Genomic DNA, 14607 nt, shown 5'->3' with positions numbered 1-14607 from the left:
GGTCCAAATTCATTTCTAAAGTATTGAAAAACAATATTTCCATTAATCAAATTTAATCATTTAAAAAAGTGAAAATTGCCAAAAAAACCCTTTAAGTTTGTAAAATTGCCAAAAACACCCCGTTAGTTTTGCAATCCCCAAAACCCCTCCTTTTAAAGTCTATGTTTTTCAAACCCCGAAACCCTGAACGGATGTGAGCGGAGTGAGTTTCAAATTTTTGGACGAAAATGCCCTTGCATGGGGGAGTCGTGGTAGCTGACCATCTCGGCGTTGAGAGGAGTGGGCGGTTTTCAGTAGGAGTAACCCCAGAGACAATTTATTGGACCAGTTTAATTGCTTTTTCTCAACTCACGTCTTGACTTTTCCATTTCAAGTCGTCTCCAGAAGTTGTCTCTACCGTGCGAAGCCTCTGTGAATGGCATTTCATCGACTTTTCCCTTTCCACCGGGTATCTCGAAGGAGAAGTCCCCATGCAACTAGTTGGCATTTCATCGATTGCAATCTAAGGTATTGAGTATGGTTTTATGTTAAGCATTACATTCTGAAAGAAAGATTTTTCGGTTTTGTTTTGTGCTCTCTTTTTTGTTGGAAGATATTGAAAGTCTCGGGAGGGATTTCTCGTTTGAGGGTTTTGTTAGTCTGTAAGGAGATTTCTCGGCTAGGGTTTTGTTTTTGTTTTGCATTTTCAGTATGTATACACTATCGAAATAGTTTTTCGATTGTTATGATTTAGTGTAATATTTATAATGTACATTTCCGTTTCGTTTGATATGGTTTGCGATTTCTACAAATGAGGTTGACGTTTAAGAAATGAGATATTCTGAGTTTAACATTTGTTGTCTCTGTTTAAAAGTATTCTCGTCTACTGTTTAACAAAATGGGTCTCGTTTAACATTTTATATCTCTGTTTAATAAGCGAGAGTTCTAGTTTAAAACCTTATATTTCCGCTTAAACTTTTGTCAATCTGCGTGTTGAATGTGTTGTTATTAGTCGCGAGCTTGTGATTATGGCGGTCGACCCTAGTTAATGGGCGTTGCTATTTGACACCGGTTGTGGAGACCTTTAGCTGAATTGAAAGTTAACATGACCCCTCGACACGAGAGATTATTCGAAGGGACACGTTTCAGCGTTATTTGAGCTAGAAGCCCTATACCAAGAGGGGCCCTTCTTGATTCTCTTTTGCAAAGATGCGATGGTCGCGCAATAAATTCGGGATCGGGGAAAAGCTTGCTGAGTTTCGAACCTCGAAGATGTGGCCCTCGTTCTTGAGTCGCGTTGCGATGGCGGCGCGATGGTCTTCAGTAAGAAGAAAACCCGGTCGGCGTTAGAAGGGCGGTATCTATCGAAAGACCTACGAGAGACAGGGAGACTCCATCGAGAGCACTCCGGTGCGACTTGTTCGACGGAGGGAGAAGAAGATAATTTTGTCAAACTCCGATGGTGTACCTCGTGGGGGACAGATCCTCTTCCCAAATACATCATGCTCGGTTCGAGGCCGGATCGTTGATTACGTCGATGATCTATCGACCCAGTGGGAGGCGATCTGGCGTAGGCGAGGCGACGCATAAGTGGCTTATGGAGGATATTCCTAGCGGCCGCCGAGTGCAAGATAGATGCCTGGGAAGAAGACCAACCACGAGTACATTAAGGGTTGCTCGGTCGCTACAACGTCCGGTTTTACTGGTGGCCGGAGCAGGGAAGAAAGTCCGTTTCGGCGAGATCCCAAGGATCGTTTGTGCTACGGTGAAAGTACTTACAGGAAGCAAGCGACGGTAGAAACCAGCTTGTCATCGCTCGATGGAAAAGAGGTAATAAATCATGGACAATGTTTAACATAAGTCTTTAATGTTTAAACATTTTATTTAGCGTTTAACTTTAGTATTTACCGTTTAACTATTATTTATACCGGTTTAAATATTTTTGTTCTCCGTTTAATTATATTCTATAACGTTTAAATATATAAACACTACGTTTTAAATATAGTTTTTATAGTTTAAAAATGAATGATCTCATTTGAAATTGTTTGGTTTACATATGTTAGTTTCCGATTTGGTTCGGCGAATCTTTGAAGAAGAAATATTTGTTGGGGCTGATACGGCGGATGGATGCCATTGCTCGGGAACCACTGCTCGAAGGCAGAGATGAGAGGGCGACTCTATCGCGTGCCTTGTGGGCGCCGTTCTCCTACTTCCGACCCACCACGCGCACGCGATTCCTCGGCATGGGAGAAGCCCTCCCTACCCGGCGAGTGCAGACAACCCCCTACCACGACAGCGGCGGTCCCCGACCATGGCGGCCCCTCCGTCGTGGCAGCCCACCGGTGACATTGGGTGAAGATGTCACCGCAACTCTTACTCTTGAGCGTGCGGATATTGATGACCGAGTTTCCTCGACATCGCTCGTGTGGAGGCGCTGGAAGGGACGTTCTGCAACCGCTGCGCCGTCCCTCGAAAAGAGCTGAGCACGGGGACGAGCGAGGCGTCGGGAATTTGACGAGCGACGGCATCGTCGGGAAGGTCGTTCAAAGGCGGCCACATTCGAAGAGACTTGCGAAAAAGAGGAGAACAATCATGCCTACTGTCTCCACGCACGGGGCTGACGATGAAAGCAATAGCGACACCATCGCCGGTGATCTTTATTCTCGAGTCATCGCCGTTGATGATATGGATATGGCGGTGGAGGACATCGTAGATGATGTGGCCGTTGCCGCGGTTGAGAAGGTTGTTGACTCTCTTCTCGATGAAATCGTCGACCCGGTGGAACCAGCTGCCGAGATTGCGGCATCATAGATGGACACGATCCACGAAGATCGAGAACAAGTTAAGGGTGTGTCTCCCAATGATGCTCGTTGTCGTGGCCAGCGGTTGAGAAGATCGTCGAGATCCAGTTTGCCGTGGCCGTGGCCGTGGCCAGCGATCTGCGCGAGCCGGACACAATCCCAGCAACAAGAACAACCATGTAAGGATGTGTCGAGTTGATCTTGTCGCCATCGTCCCCGCGTCGAAGGAAGATGCTTTGATGAGACCCCGATCGAGCAACGAGAGAGATGATCAAGGCCAGATCAAAAAAATTGGACATGGCGGCTCGGAAAAGCTTTTTATTCGAAGAAGAAGAAATGGGTTGGCCCTGAGTCGTCTTTAACAAATCTGACGAGGAGTTGATGAGGATCTTCCTCAGCGCTTTCTATGGACGGGTAAGTGTAACGTTTTGACGTTATTGTTTAAAAGGTTTCTTATAGTGTTTAACTATTTCCTAATAGTGTTTAATACCTTTATGTTATCATTTAAGTTTTATACTTATCGTTTAATTATATATAATATCATGTAACAATTGATAATATCATTTAAATATTTACAATATGGTCTTATTATATACATTGTCGTTTAACCTCAAGACGTAGTCGTGTGGAAGAACTAGCCATCTGTCGACCACACGCCTGACAGTTATACAAGTGCTTGGGGGAAGGAGATGGTCAGCGATGATGTGATGGACGCTTTCATGTATGCATCACAAAGAAAGTCGGCCGAGAAGCCATATCCTACAAGAGGCGCCTCCATCACCCGGACGCTGCATTTGTTTATGTCAAGCGAGGATGGCGCATTTGACACAATTATGGCTATGATCGGGGATCTTTGTCATGTAACTTTGCATGAAGTTCAAATTGTCATCCTCCCGATAATCATGAATGGCCACTTCCAGTATCGTCAGTCACAGACGATGATAAACAAGAATACAGGGCATTATTCTTCATGTCCGGAGTACGATAAGGAGCGCGTTGGACATGGTAAGTTCTTTTAATTATGTCCGATTAATATCATTTGGTATTTAAATCGGGTATTCTAATCTCGACTTGCATATCTCGACAATCGGAATCTATTCGACCTTTGAGCCGATATGGAGTTAAAGCGAGTCGGCGACAAAATACCGCTCGTGCCGACACGAAAACCCGCACGCCAAAAACAAGGAAGCGTCGATTTGCGCAGTCTACGTCATGCGGTTTATCGAGCAATTCGTGGGGTGAGAAGTTACGGCTACCGATGACGAGGGCGTTCCTTACCTCGGGATACGGTATGTTACCCGCATACTTAAGGAGGGAGGGCGGTCGGTGTCCATGACAAAGGAGGGTCGATCACAAGCGGGTTAAATTTTTGTTTTTGAATAACATGTCCTGTATATCCATTTCGTCAATTTGTTTTCAAATGTAAATATGGACAAATTCAATTCATTGTTTTCGTGTTCAGAAGAACATGACTTGTATATCTTAATGTAAATTTTGTTTGTTTTGAATTGTAAAAGCGAGTTAAATTCCATTCGGTTTTTATTTCATTGTTTAATTTACGTTGTAATTGTGTACATTTCACTTTCATTTGTTTAAATATACTATATATCGTTTAAACATCAGTTTTAAATATTTTCAAAAATCACGATGTACAGTTTAAAATAACACTCGTCTCTGTTTAAATAAATGCACTCATTGTTTAAACATCGGATGAAATATTTCAAATTACAACTGTATCCGTTTAAAAATAACAATGTCATCTGTAAATACATTCAATTCGTTGTAAAGAGTAAGAGTTTAAATGTGGAAAGGTTCCCATCAATACACAATGTTTCCCACATCGCCATCGGTTTATTAACAATGCCTAGTCGTGACGAGTTTCATTGCAAGATCGTCGATTGTGATCGGATCCTTTGGCGTAGCTGCAATGTAACTTCGCGGACATCAAAGCGCTTACGACTCGATCCTCTTTTCGTCTAGGCAGCCCGGGTCGCCTTCTAATCACGAGGCGTCATGACAAGCTCCACGATTTTAGCGTCTCGAAGGCCTGTCATCGTCGGGTATGGGAATATAGCTTCCTTATCGCCCTGGTTTGTAATTGTCGACGGTGAAGTACCGCTAATAAATCGATATACGTTGGTGTGCATGCGCATTATTGCTGTCGCAAGCATGTTTGCGAGGGATACCATAAACTTGCCACCTTCGACGTGAACAAGATTCGATGGCGAGATCCACGGGAGTTCTTCTGCATTGGTCGATCACTTACGTAGCGATCATCGACACAACGACCAACACAAAGACTTTCGGTCGTCCTCAACAATGATCTCTAACTTCGAATGTATGTCGGGCAGTAAGTAGCTCTCCCATTTTGAGTCGCTTGCTCACGCCGATTTACATAACATGCGCATCAACTTGAACCTCGGCAAATAATGTTAAACAAAGGCATTGATGGTTAAATAATTCGATCAACATGTTTAAACATTATTGTAATTATTTAAACGAAATGATTAATATTTAAAGTCAGACAAGTGTAATGAAACAAAGATTGAGAATGTTTAAAGGGGTAATACTAAATGTTAAGTGTAAACCAACATTCGCGAGACCTTATGGAGTCGACCATTTTTAAGTCGCATGTAAATGACGAGCTTCCTTGATCCAAGCATTGAGCGACTCCAGCGACGTTCGAATACATCTCACCCCAACGATCACCTCCGAACGAGATAATTCGACCAATGTGCCATATCCGATTTATTAATCAACCAGTGATGAGCTTGGGTGATATGGCTCGCAGTTCATTCACGGTATCATCGAAATCTTTAGCGTGGATGCCCACGCAATCGGAAGCATATAGACCCGACACTCCTCCCTCAATGCCTTCCCAAGTCGACATTGGCTTTCATAAAGATTGGCCTCCAAAATGTCGAAGGCAGATCGCATGTGGCGAAGAAGGGAAGACTCTCGCAATTGCGCTCACAAGGCCCTTGGACTCGTCCGACACGATGGTAATTATCTCATGATAATCTCCACCCTCGTATAAGGCATCGCCTAACTTAGATATGAACCAAGTCGATTGGCATCGGTCTCGTTGTCGAGCTATACCGAAGGCAGCGTGGAAAAAACCATTGTTATCATCTTTCCCTATGGCACCCATGGTGTACCTCGATATTTTCCAAGGAGGTGGGTACCATCGAGAAAGCAGTGACCGCACTGCAAGCCCTCTTGAATCCCACGATACACGCGCTGAAAGAAAAGAATGCACGTTTAAAAGCGATCACCGTCTCTCTCCACGATCGCATACGCTGCAGGGATTTGTCTCGACCACCTTATCCACATACCAAAGCAAAGCGATCATAGCTGGAGATGTCAGCTGCGTCGAGGACCACCCGGGCATGCTCTTTTCCCAACCAAGCACGCTTGTATGGTATGTGGACACCATGTTCCCGCAACATGTCCTTCGAATGTCGATGGCCTAGTACAAGGGACGGTCCTTGAGCTTCTGAATCACTCGTGCGCTAACCCATTTTTTGGACGCTTTTCGGATGTGACACCGAACCTATGCCACCACCGCAAGTGTGTGACGGGTTGATTGTCTTGATTCGAAAAGTATTTTTTTGTTATACTCTTTTTGATCGTGAAGGCGCAACGACAACCATCGGCACGCATTCCACGATCACCCGATGTTTTTCGTTCTTTATGAATTTGAAGTCAAAAATTCCTTTTGATTGCATGATTTGAAAGTACACCCCTAAAATGTTCGACACCGTCAAAAGCGTTGTCAATATCCAACGACAACACTTCGGAATGATCGGGACGAGGAAGGAAGACATCCCACACGCCGAGGTCACCATGGGGATGAATGGGGAGCACTCGCGAGAATCGAATTCACTGCCAACACTTCGAGTCGAAATGAAAAGATCAATATGTTAAGCGGAGAGTATAATGTTTAAGCGATAATTACAATAGTTAAAGCGTTAAATTAAATACTTAAGCAATTAACTAATAACGTAAAGGACTAGTATAATATGTTAACGATGACGGACATATTTAAACAATAATGACCCCGAACAATCGGAATAATTAAAAGAAAAGGAACTTCTGACGAGTAAACCTCGCTTTTTCATTAGGATTCAGCAATGGCACATTTTACGTCTCGACGACAAGATCAACTACTGACACATTTTGAAGATGGAATGGGACGCTGACACATCCATTTGGAAAGTCAACATCGTTTTCGATTGAGGCAAACCATTTTATATCCATCTGGTGTGATGAACTTAACCACGACAAGAGAAACTTGAGACCCCATCGCTCACATATCTCGACTAACACCAACTCCCAAGAAGTGCGAGTCCGTGAACATTAGCACTCTTCCCTCCCCGTTGAATCTAGCAATACCACAAAAACTCTCCATAATATATCGGTGAAAACCAAATCGTACGAAAACCAAATGAAAATGAAGAACAAAAAGAAGAGCGAAGAAGAAGAAGTAGAAGATGTAAAGAACAAGCAGCGATCGGAAAAGGCAAACAAAAAGTGCAGCGATTGTATGCATAGAGGTTAGACTAGGCGTGATGTGATTGGGCGGTATTTTTTTCCCTCCATCCCAAGGGCAAAAAGGGAAATATATGTCATCGTCATGAGGAAGACATATTGTCATCGTTCGAATGAAAGTTCTCAACTCAACATGAGTCTCATGTAAGCGTCGAAAGCTTTTTATGTTTAAAAGCAGATACATATAGTGTTTAAAAAAACAGTTAATTGTTTAACTAAAGTCTATATCATTTAAATAATATGTTATTGTTTAAATTGAATGCTTTCACTGACATCGCGTTGAAGATGGGTACCTCACGGGTCACTTTGTTTAAACATCTTTACGTATTTTTCTTAAACACCGTTGTCATTGTTTAAAGAGTAACTTGAGTAGTGTTTAACTTTTTCTATTGTTTACACCGTTGTCATTGTTTAAAGAGTAACTTTTTCTTAAACACCGTTGTCACTGTTTAAACATATTTACGTATTTTCTATTGTTTACAATGGCGTTCTTTTTGTTTCCCACATTGTTTTGTTTTTACTAGGTCTATGTTTAAATTTCGAAGTTCACAGTCGAAATAAAGCTTGTTTCGTTTTATTTATAAAAGATTTACAACATTTACAACATTTACAACGTCCGCTCGGACTTTTGGACACTCACGACTCGACCCTCGTATAATCGAAACAAGTGTGCACGTACATTCGAATGCTCACAGCGGTTTGCATAACATGCGCATCAACTTGAACACGCATAGCGTACAACATTAAAAAGGTTAAATAACACACATTCATGAAAAGCGACTATTGGGCGATGTGTCATGGTGGGACTTAAGCGAAGATCACGATAGTTAAACCGCGAGCGTAATGGTTGTACATCGACGTAATGTTCTTAAATGGTAACGAAAGTCTCAGTGATAAATATCAACCCGTCTTAAAGGATGTTTCCCGATCTTCCTCCTCTAGAGAATCCTCCATGAATCGCGAAATACGTGAAAAATTTCTTTTCTTACCCAAGTCGAAATGCTCAGCTTAATTGCTTGCCGTCATCCACCGTGAAGAATCCTCTGCGATTCGAGGCGATTATGAGAGCATTTTCGACTGAGCGAAAAAGATAGTTTTAACTTGTTGCGTGATTGCGGCTAAATGATTCTCAAGATAAGGAAGAAGGTTCACGAAACATCCTTTCAGATAGAGTGGTTGTCCATGGGAAGAGGGAGGGACGAGGAGGAGGAGGAGGAGGAGGGAGGATGATGAGGGACGAGCGAGGAGTGGTTGTCCGTCGGGAGGGTTCTTTCACGGTTATTTATGGTGTGAATTCATGACGGTGACTCTTCATATCCGAGAAAAAAAGTTAAGCACACGATGGCGACATTGGTCGATGAGAACGAGCGGGTGTTACGAAAATTATGTTACCGTGCATAAATTTTAATGCCGTCATTAATTCTTATGCACGGGATACCATAATCTTACCACCACGCGTACACCCTGCCAGCGATTCGGATCAAGCGAAAAAGATCACCGTTTCTGCAGAGACTTTTGAGAATTTCTAGCGTTAATATGAATAGTTATACATGTAAAGATCAACGTTAAGCGGAGATGGGAAGTATTACCGGATATGATAATTATTAAACATGTTAGTAAAAAATATTTAAAGCGTTAAACCAAGCGGAAAAGTCTTCAAAAGGTTGAACATGATGTGATTTGGCGTTTTCCTTTCCCACCATTTTCAGGGCCAAAAATAGGGATTTCACAACATGGACCCATTTGAAGTGAGCAGTAGGGGGTAAAAGGGAGTTAAACACTAACTGGAAAGAGCGTCGGGGGATGTGCAAAAAGTAGGGAGGGGTTTTGGGAAGTTTTTGAAAATTACGAGGGGTGAACAGTAATTTTCCCTTATTATTATTATATCAATAACTTATTCAGTGTTATTAAAATGAATTTGAACAAGCAAAGCAAAATTTAGTTTTCGAATTATATTTCAATGCAAAATTAATTTATTTGTTTTCAATGAATTTAAATGAACTACTAACTTAGACATCATCATCATCATCATAATCTAAAATTGTGCAATAACATGCAGGTGGACAATCAATTGGAGTATGTTATGGCACACTTGGTGATAATTTACCCCAATCAAGTGAAGTTGTAGCTCTCTACCAATCCAATAACATTACAGCCATGAGACTCTATGATCCCAATCTTTCTGCTCTTGAAGCTCTCAGAGGCTCAAATATTGAAATAATGCTTAGTGTTTCCAATGATAATCTCCAAAGTTTCGCTTCTGATCCTTCAGCAACAAACGTTTGGGTGCAAACCAATATTAAACCTTATTCATCACAAATTAAATTCAAGTACATAGCAGTTGGAAATGAAGTTATTCCCGGAAAGATGGCACAATATGTGCTCCCAGCTATACGAAATATTCGCACTGCATTGTTGTCAGTGGGCAGGGAAGATGAAATCAAGGTTTCAACTGTAGTATTCCTAGCCACATTTTTCCTAGCTAATACATTTTCCTCACCTTTAGCTGGGTTATTCTCCTCTGAAGTGATGTTAAATTTAGTACCTATCATCCAATTCTTAAATTCAACTGGATCACCTCTTCTAGTTAATGTGTACCCTTACTTAACTTATATTAACAACAAGGACATCATTGATATAAACTATGCTCTATTTACATCTCCTGGGACAGTGGTGACAGATGGATCTTTCAAATATCAAAACTTGTTTGATGCCATGCTTGATACAATGTATTCAGCTTTAGAAAAGGCTGGTGGATCTAATGTGGGTATTGTGGTATCAGAGAGTGGTTGGCCTTCCGCTGGCGGAGATGCAGCAAGTGTTGATAATGCTAGGACTTATTACCAAAACTTGATTAATCATGTGGGGAAAGGAACACCAAAGAGACCTGGAGCTATGGAGGCTTTTTGTTTATGCAATGTTCAATGAGAACCAAAAAAATCACCAGAGTATGAGAAGCATTTTTGGACTTTTTCAATCCTGATGGAACACCTGTATACTCTATTAATTTCTAAACTCTAAATAATATTGGAGGAAAAAAACTATGATGTAGCTAAAAATAAAAATAAAAGTTTAATCAACTAAATCATATACTATGAAGATGGGCACAACAATTAAAACTTGTTTTGGTATCTGTATTTTATATTTTTTTATATTTATATATTAATAAAAAGTTATCTTTACCACTGTGTTTATTTTGGTGGCTGAAAATGAAGGAAAAAATTGAAGGGAAAGATATTTTAAGGATTAACAATTTAAAAATGAAATATGTTATCTCTCAAAAAAATAACTCATATATTAATTTTTTTATAATTGAAGTACTTTTGTTTATTTTTACCTTTTTATCTTACTTACATTAAAAGTTAAGTACACCACTTTCAATATTGAAAGAAAAACTAAATATGACAGAATGATAAGAAAAACAGCCAGTGAGTGTTTGGTTATGGAAAAACATGGATTCTCTACATAATCCCACATCATCAAGTAACCCATATGATAGCCGATGCCATTGATATATTTTTTTTCTTCAAAATTTATAAATTATACTAAATTCATTTAATGCTAAAATTATTATATCATCAATTAATTAAGAAGGATAAATTCATTCCAATAAAGAAGTTTTTTTTATGAATATGAAGTACAATCAAACAATAAATATAACTTCTTCTACTTTTGGTGGTAGTATAACTATTATATGTTATTTTCATATTTTGTTTCTCAATTAAATTGAGGAGAATGGCTTTGAGGACTCTTCTAATTATGTGTTTTTTTTCATATAATTCTAATTATCCTTCTATTTTTACTGATTTCAGTTTCTTATTTTCTCTTGTTTTTAATCAGATAATCAGATGTTTATATATATATATATATATATTTGGCTTTTTTCATATAGATTGTCATTTATTTAATTATGATTATTTCTATCATATTAGAATATTAGATTTTATATAATTAGAAAAAAACAATTTCACATGAATTTTTAAATTTTAAAAATATACTAAATAATAAATAAATTTCGCATATTATATAAAGAAAAAATAAGTGATAATGAGATTGAAATCCTTCATTTCTAGCAACAAATGATATCTTTTCTTTATTATTTTATCATTTAGTTTTTGGGTTGCATTTTTATCTTTATTGACAGGCAAATGAATGTATTTTTTTTCATGAGAAAAATACCTATCATTTCAACCGTCTCAACTATTCCCATATGACACTCATCATATCACATTAATACAGAATGAAGGAAAATTTTCCATATGAAGGAAAATAAACAAAATAATAATAAAAATAATCCAAATTCATTGATAATGAATCATATATCCTAATTTTTCTTTAGTTTGTCATCTTTCATGCAAAATACTATTATTAAGTAAAAGATAATTTATTGATAATGTTTCATGGTACACCCAAAAACTAATTATTTATTCAAATAAATATGTGATATAAATAACACAATCTTTATTATCTGATACAGTAATAACAGTATTGTTCATATACTAAAAATTAATAGGATAAACAGGAGATTGATCAGGATAGAAAAGTCCAAAATGCTTTTCTCTTTCCTCTGGTCCCTTATTATTCTCATTAAACATTGCAAATATATAAGTCTCTATTGCTCCAGGTCTTTTTGGTGTTCCTTGCCCCACATGTTTAATTAAATTCTGGTTATAAGTCTGTGCATTTTCTATGCTTGCTGCATCTCCACCAGCAGAAGGCCAACCACTCTCAGATATAACAATACCTACATTGGATCCACCAGACTTCTCTAAAGCATAATACAATGAATCAACCATGGCATCAAATAGGTTCTGATAGTTCAAAGATCCATCATTTACCACAAAATTAGGAGAAGTAAATAGGGCAAAGTCAATACTAATTTTGTCAGGATTCTCTGTATAACTGAAGTAAGGATACACATTAACCAAGAGAGGAGCTCCTATCTTGCTAAGGAATTGGATGATGGGTACCATGCTTGGTTGTGCAGCAGAAGCAATCACACCATGAGAAGGAGGAGATGTTGAGTCAACCACTCTAAAGGAAACAGAGGTTGAAACCTTGATTTGATCTTGAAGTCCATATGAAGATAATGCATTGTAGATATTTTGCATGGCTGGTTGCACATATTGCATCAAGTTTTCTTTTTCAGGGATAACTTCATTGCCAACTGCAATATACTTGAATTTAACATCTGGCCAATAAGATACAATGTTGTTTTTAACCCAGTCATTTGCTGCTGATGAGTCAGAAGCCAAACGTTGAAGCTCATTATTATCATCATTACTAGGGACATCAAGGATGAGTTCAATATTAGAGCCTTTTAGAGCTTGAAGGGCAGTGTCATAAGGGTCATAGATTCTCATAGCTCCAATATTCTTGGACTTATAGAGAGCCACAACATCACTTGGTTGAGGTAGATCATTGCCAAGCCTACCATAGCAAACTCCAATAGATTCTCCCCCTATATATTATCATAACCGTGTTATTAATAAAGCCACTATATATTAATAATGATAAAAGTAAATTAGTTGAAAGAAATGCACAGTTAATCCAACTAATGCATGAATTGTATAATATTTAAAATAAATATATTGTGCAGATTATTATATATGTTATAATAATATTCTTAAACATATTGCATAAATTCTCAAGTTAATTAAAAGAAGAAAAAAATTTGAAACTGGTGATAGAAATGTAATATTACACTAAATGCATTGGCTCTGCTATATCATATGGTCATCAAAATTAATCATATTTATTTTAAATTTTTGGTCAGTGATAGTGGGATAACACTAGTTGTTCATCCCAATATTACCCCTGAAAAACTGAAATTTTATGTAACATAATATAGTCTTTAACTTCTCAAATAAAAAAAAAAAAATTGATAATAAATAAATAAATAAATAAGAGAAGAAAAGATTACCTATTGGCATTGTCACAAGAAATCCAAGAGCTAAACAAGTGGCAAAGATGGAAAAGGCACTAAAGATAGCCATGGGGAATTGATACACTAGAATGCAAATATTGATCAATACCTTTGGTGATCTCTCAATAGCTCAAAATTCGTCTCTTTAAATAGAGCAATGATTCATGACTATTTCCACATCTTTTACCTTTTCTAACTCCAAATTTCCATGCACATTAAAACTCCATGAGGACCATGACTTCTACAGTCTTCATTAGAGGTCATAGTCCCTGTATCTGTTCCTAGTCATTTTGAGGACTATTTTAATTTGTTATTTGGACTTAAAATTATTTATTTATTTATTTATTTATTTATTTATTTTGATGAAGTGGAGAAGCCACCAACTCAACTTGGCAAGGTACAAGTTACAATCCTCCTAATGTGAAGATGGTAATTGAGTCAAGTTATTTTTTTTGTTATATTAGTCTATAATTTCATCATTTTGCCTCTTTTTTATACTTTTACGTACAGTGTCAAAGTGAATTAAGCATTTGTTCATAGTCTAGAGAGTTATAGTCAGGATTCAAATCTAAAAGCTTAAATCATGGCTCTATAAATTCAAGTTATTTAAAATTACTAGGTGTATATCTTGTTATTATTTTAATTTGATCCTGAATGATATTTATTTATTTGTTTTTATCCCTTTAAACTGATATAGCAGAGTATAAAATAACGCGTAGGTTTATACGTGCATGACCCGGCATGCATGGAAAAACCAATGAATGCTCAGGACTATGCAAAGTCACCTTCAACCAGAACATGGCATGCACCAAGCATTAATGTTGTACACACTGCAAATGACATTTATGCATTGACTCAAAAGCAAACCATGAATCCACCACCACCAGTATTCATGATATTAAACTGAAATTTTAATAAATATTTTAGTTCATGATTTTCCCAATAATAATACATCATAAATATATACAAGAACAATTTTGCATTTGTAATAATGACTTTGTAAATACATCATTAAAAATCAAATTGTGAAGCACGGCCAAAGTGCATGATGAAGTGCCATTCATTTTCTAACTTCACTTTCATATGCACCATTCTCAACTAAAGACTTACAAGAAATCTTTTTCCTTGAACCTGCTATATAGTTTAGAAAATAATCCAGCAAATATTTATGTGAACATAAAACATAACATAATAGAAAGTCTAACAAAATATAAACAAAGGCAGCTTTGCAAAATTTGAACATTTTAAAATTTTAATATTTAAAAAGAGACAAAAACCTCCCAATAAAAATAAATAAATAAATAAATAAATAAATAAATAGCATCAATTGTTAACTTGGCAAAAATATAA

General features: G+C 37.9%; 2 protein-coding genes across 2 annotated transcripts; one reads left to right on the top strand and one right to left on the bottom strand.

Moving 5' to 3' along the window:
* The first annotated feature begins 9394 nt into the window (after window positions 1–9394).
* LOC120265661 (glucan endo-1,3-beta-glucosidase-like) lies at window positions 9395–10259 on the top strand. The gene has a single exon (XM_039273613.1). It carries the CDS (start codon window positions 9489–9491, stop codon window positions 10257–10259), a length of 771 nt encoding a protein of 256 aa, XP_039129547.1. The 5' UTR covers window positions 9395–9488.
* Window positions 10260–11781: 1522 nt separating this feature from the next.
* LOC120264633 (glucan endo-1,3-beta-glucosidase-like) lies at window positions 11782–13354 on the bottom strand. The gene is made up of 2 exons (XM_039272461.1): window positions 13255–13354; window positions 11782–12792 (listed from the first exon to the last, which is right to left on the bottom strand). Exons 1-2 carry the CDS (start codon window positions 13325–13327, stop codon window positions 11831–11833), a joined length of 1035 nt encoding a protein of 344 aa, XP_039128395.1. The 5' UTR covers window positions 13328–13354; the 3' UTR covers window positions 11782–11830.
* Between the last annotated feature and the right edge of the window lie 1253 nt (window positions 13355–14607).

Source organism: Dioscorea cayenensis, chromosome 7, assembly GCF_009730915.1.
Source record: "Dioscorea cayenensis subsp. rotundata cultivar TDr96_F1 chromosome 7, TDr96_F1_v2_PseudoChromosome.rev07_lg8_w22 25.fasta, whole genome shotgun sequence".
Taxonomy (NCBI): domain Eukaryota; kingdom Viridiplantae; phylum Streptophyta; class Magnoliopsida; order Dioscoreales; family Dioscoreaceae; genus Dioscorea; species Dioscorea cayenensis.
The sequence above is the reverse complement of the archived record's forward strand: the minus strand, read 5'-3'. Positions and strand labels throughout refer to the sequence as shown.

Coding starts and splice junctions, on each gene's coding strand:
- LOC120265661 (XM_039273613.1), top strand. CDS start 9,489: ATGAGACTCTATGATCCCAATCTTTCTGCTCTTGAAGCTCTCAGAGGC.
- LOC120264633 (XM_039272461.1), bottom strand. CDS start 13,327: ATGGCTATCTTTAGTGCCTTTTCCATCTTTGCCACTTGTTTAGCTCTT. Junction 12,793..13,254: donor TCTTGTGACAATGCCAATAG/GTAATCTTTTCT, acceptor GATAATATATAG/GGGGAGAATCTATTGGAGTT.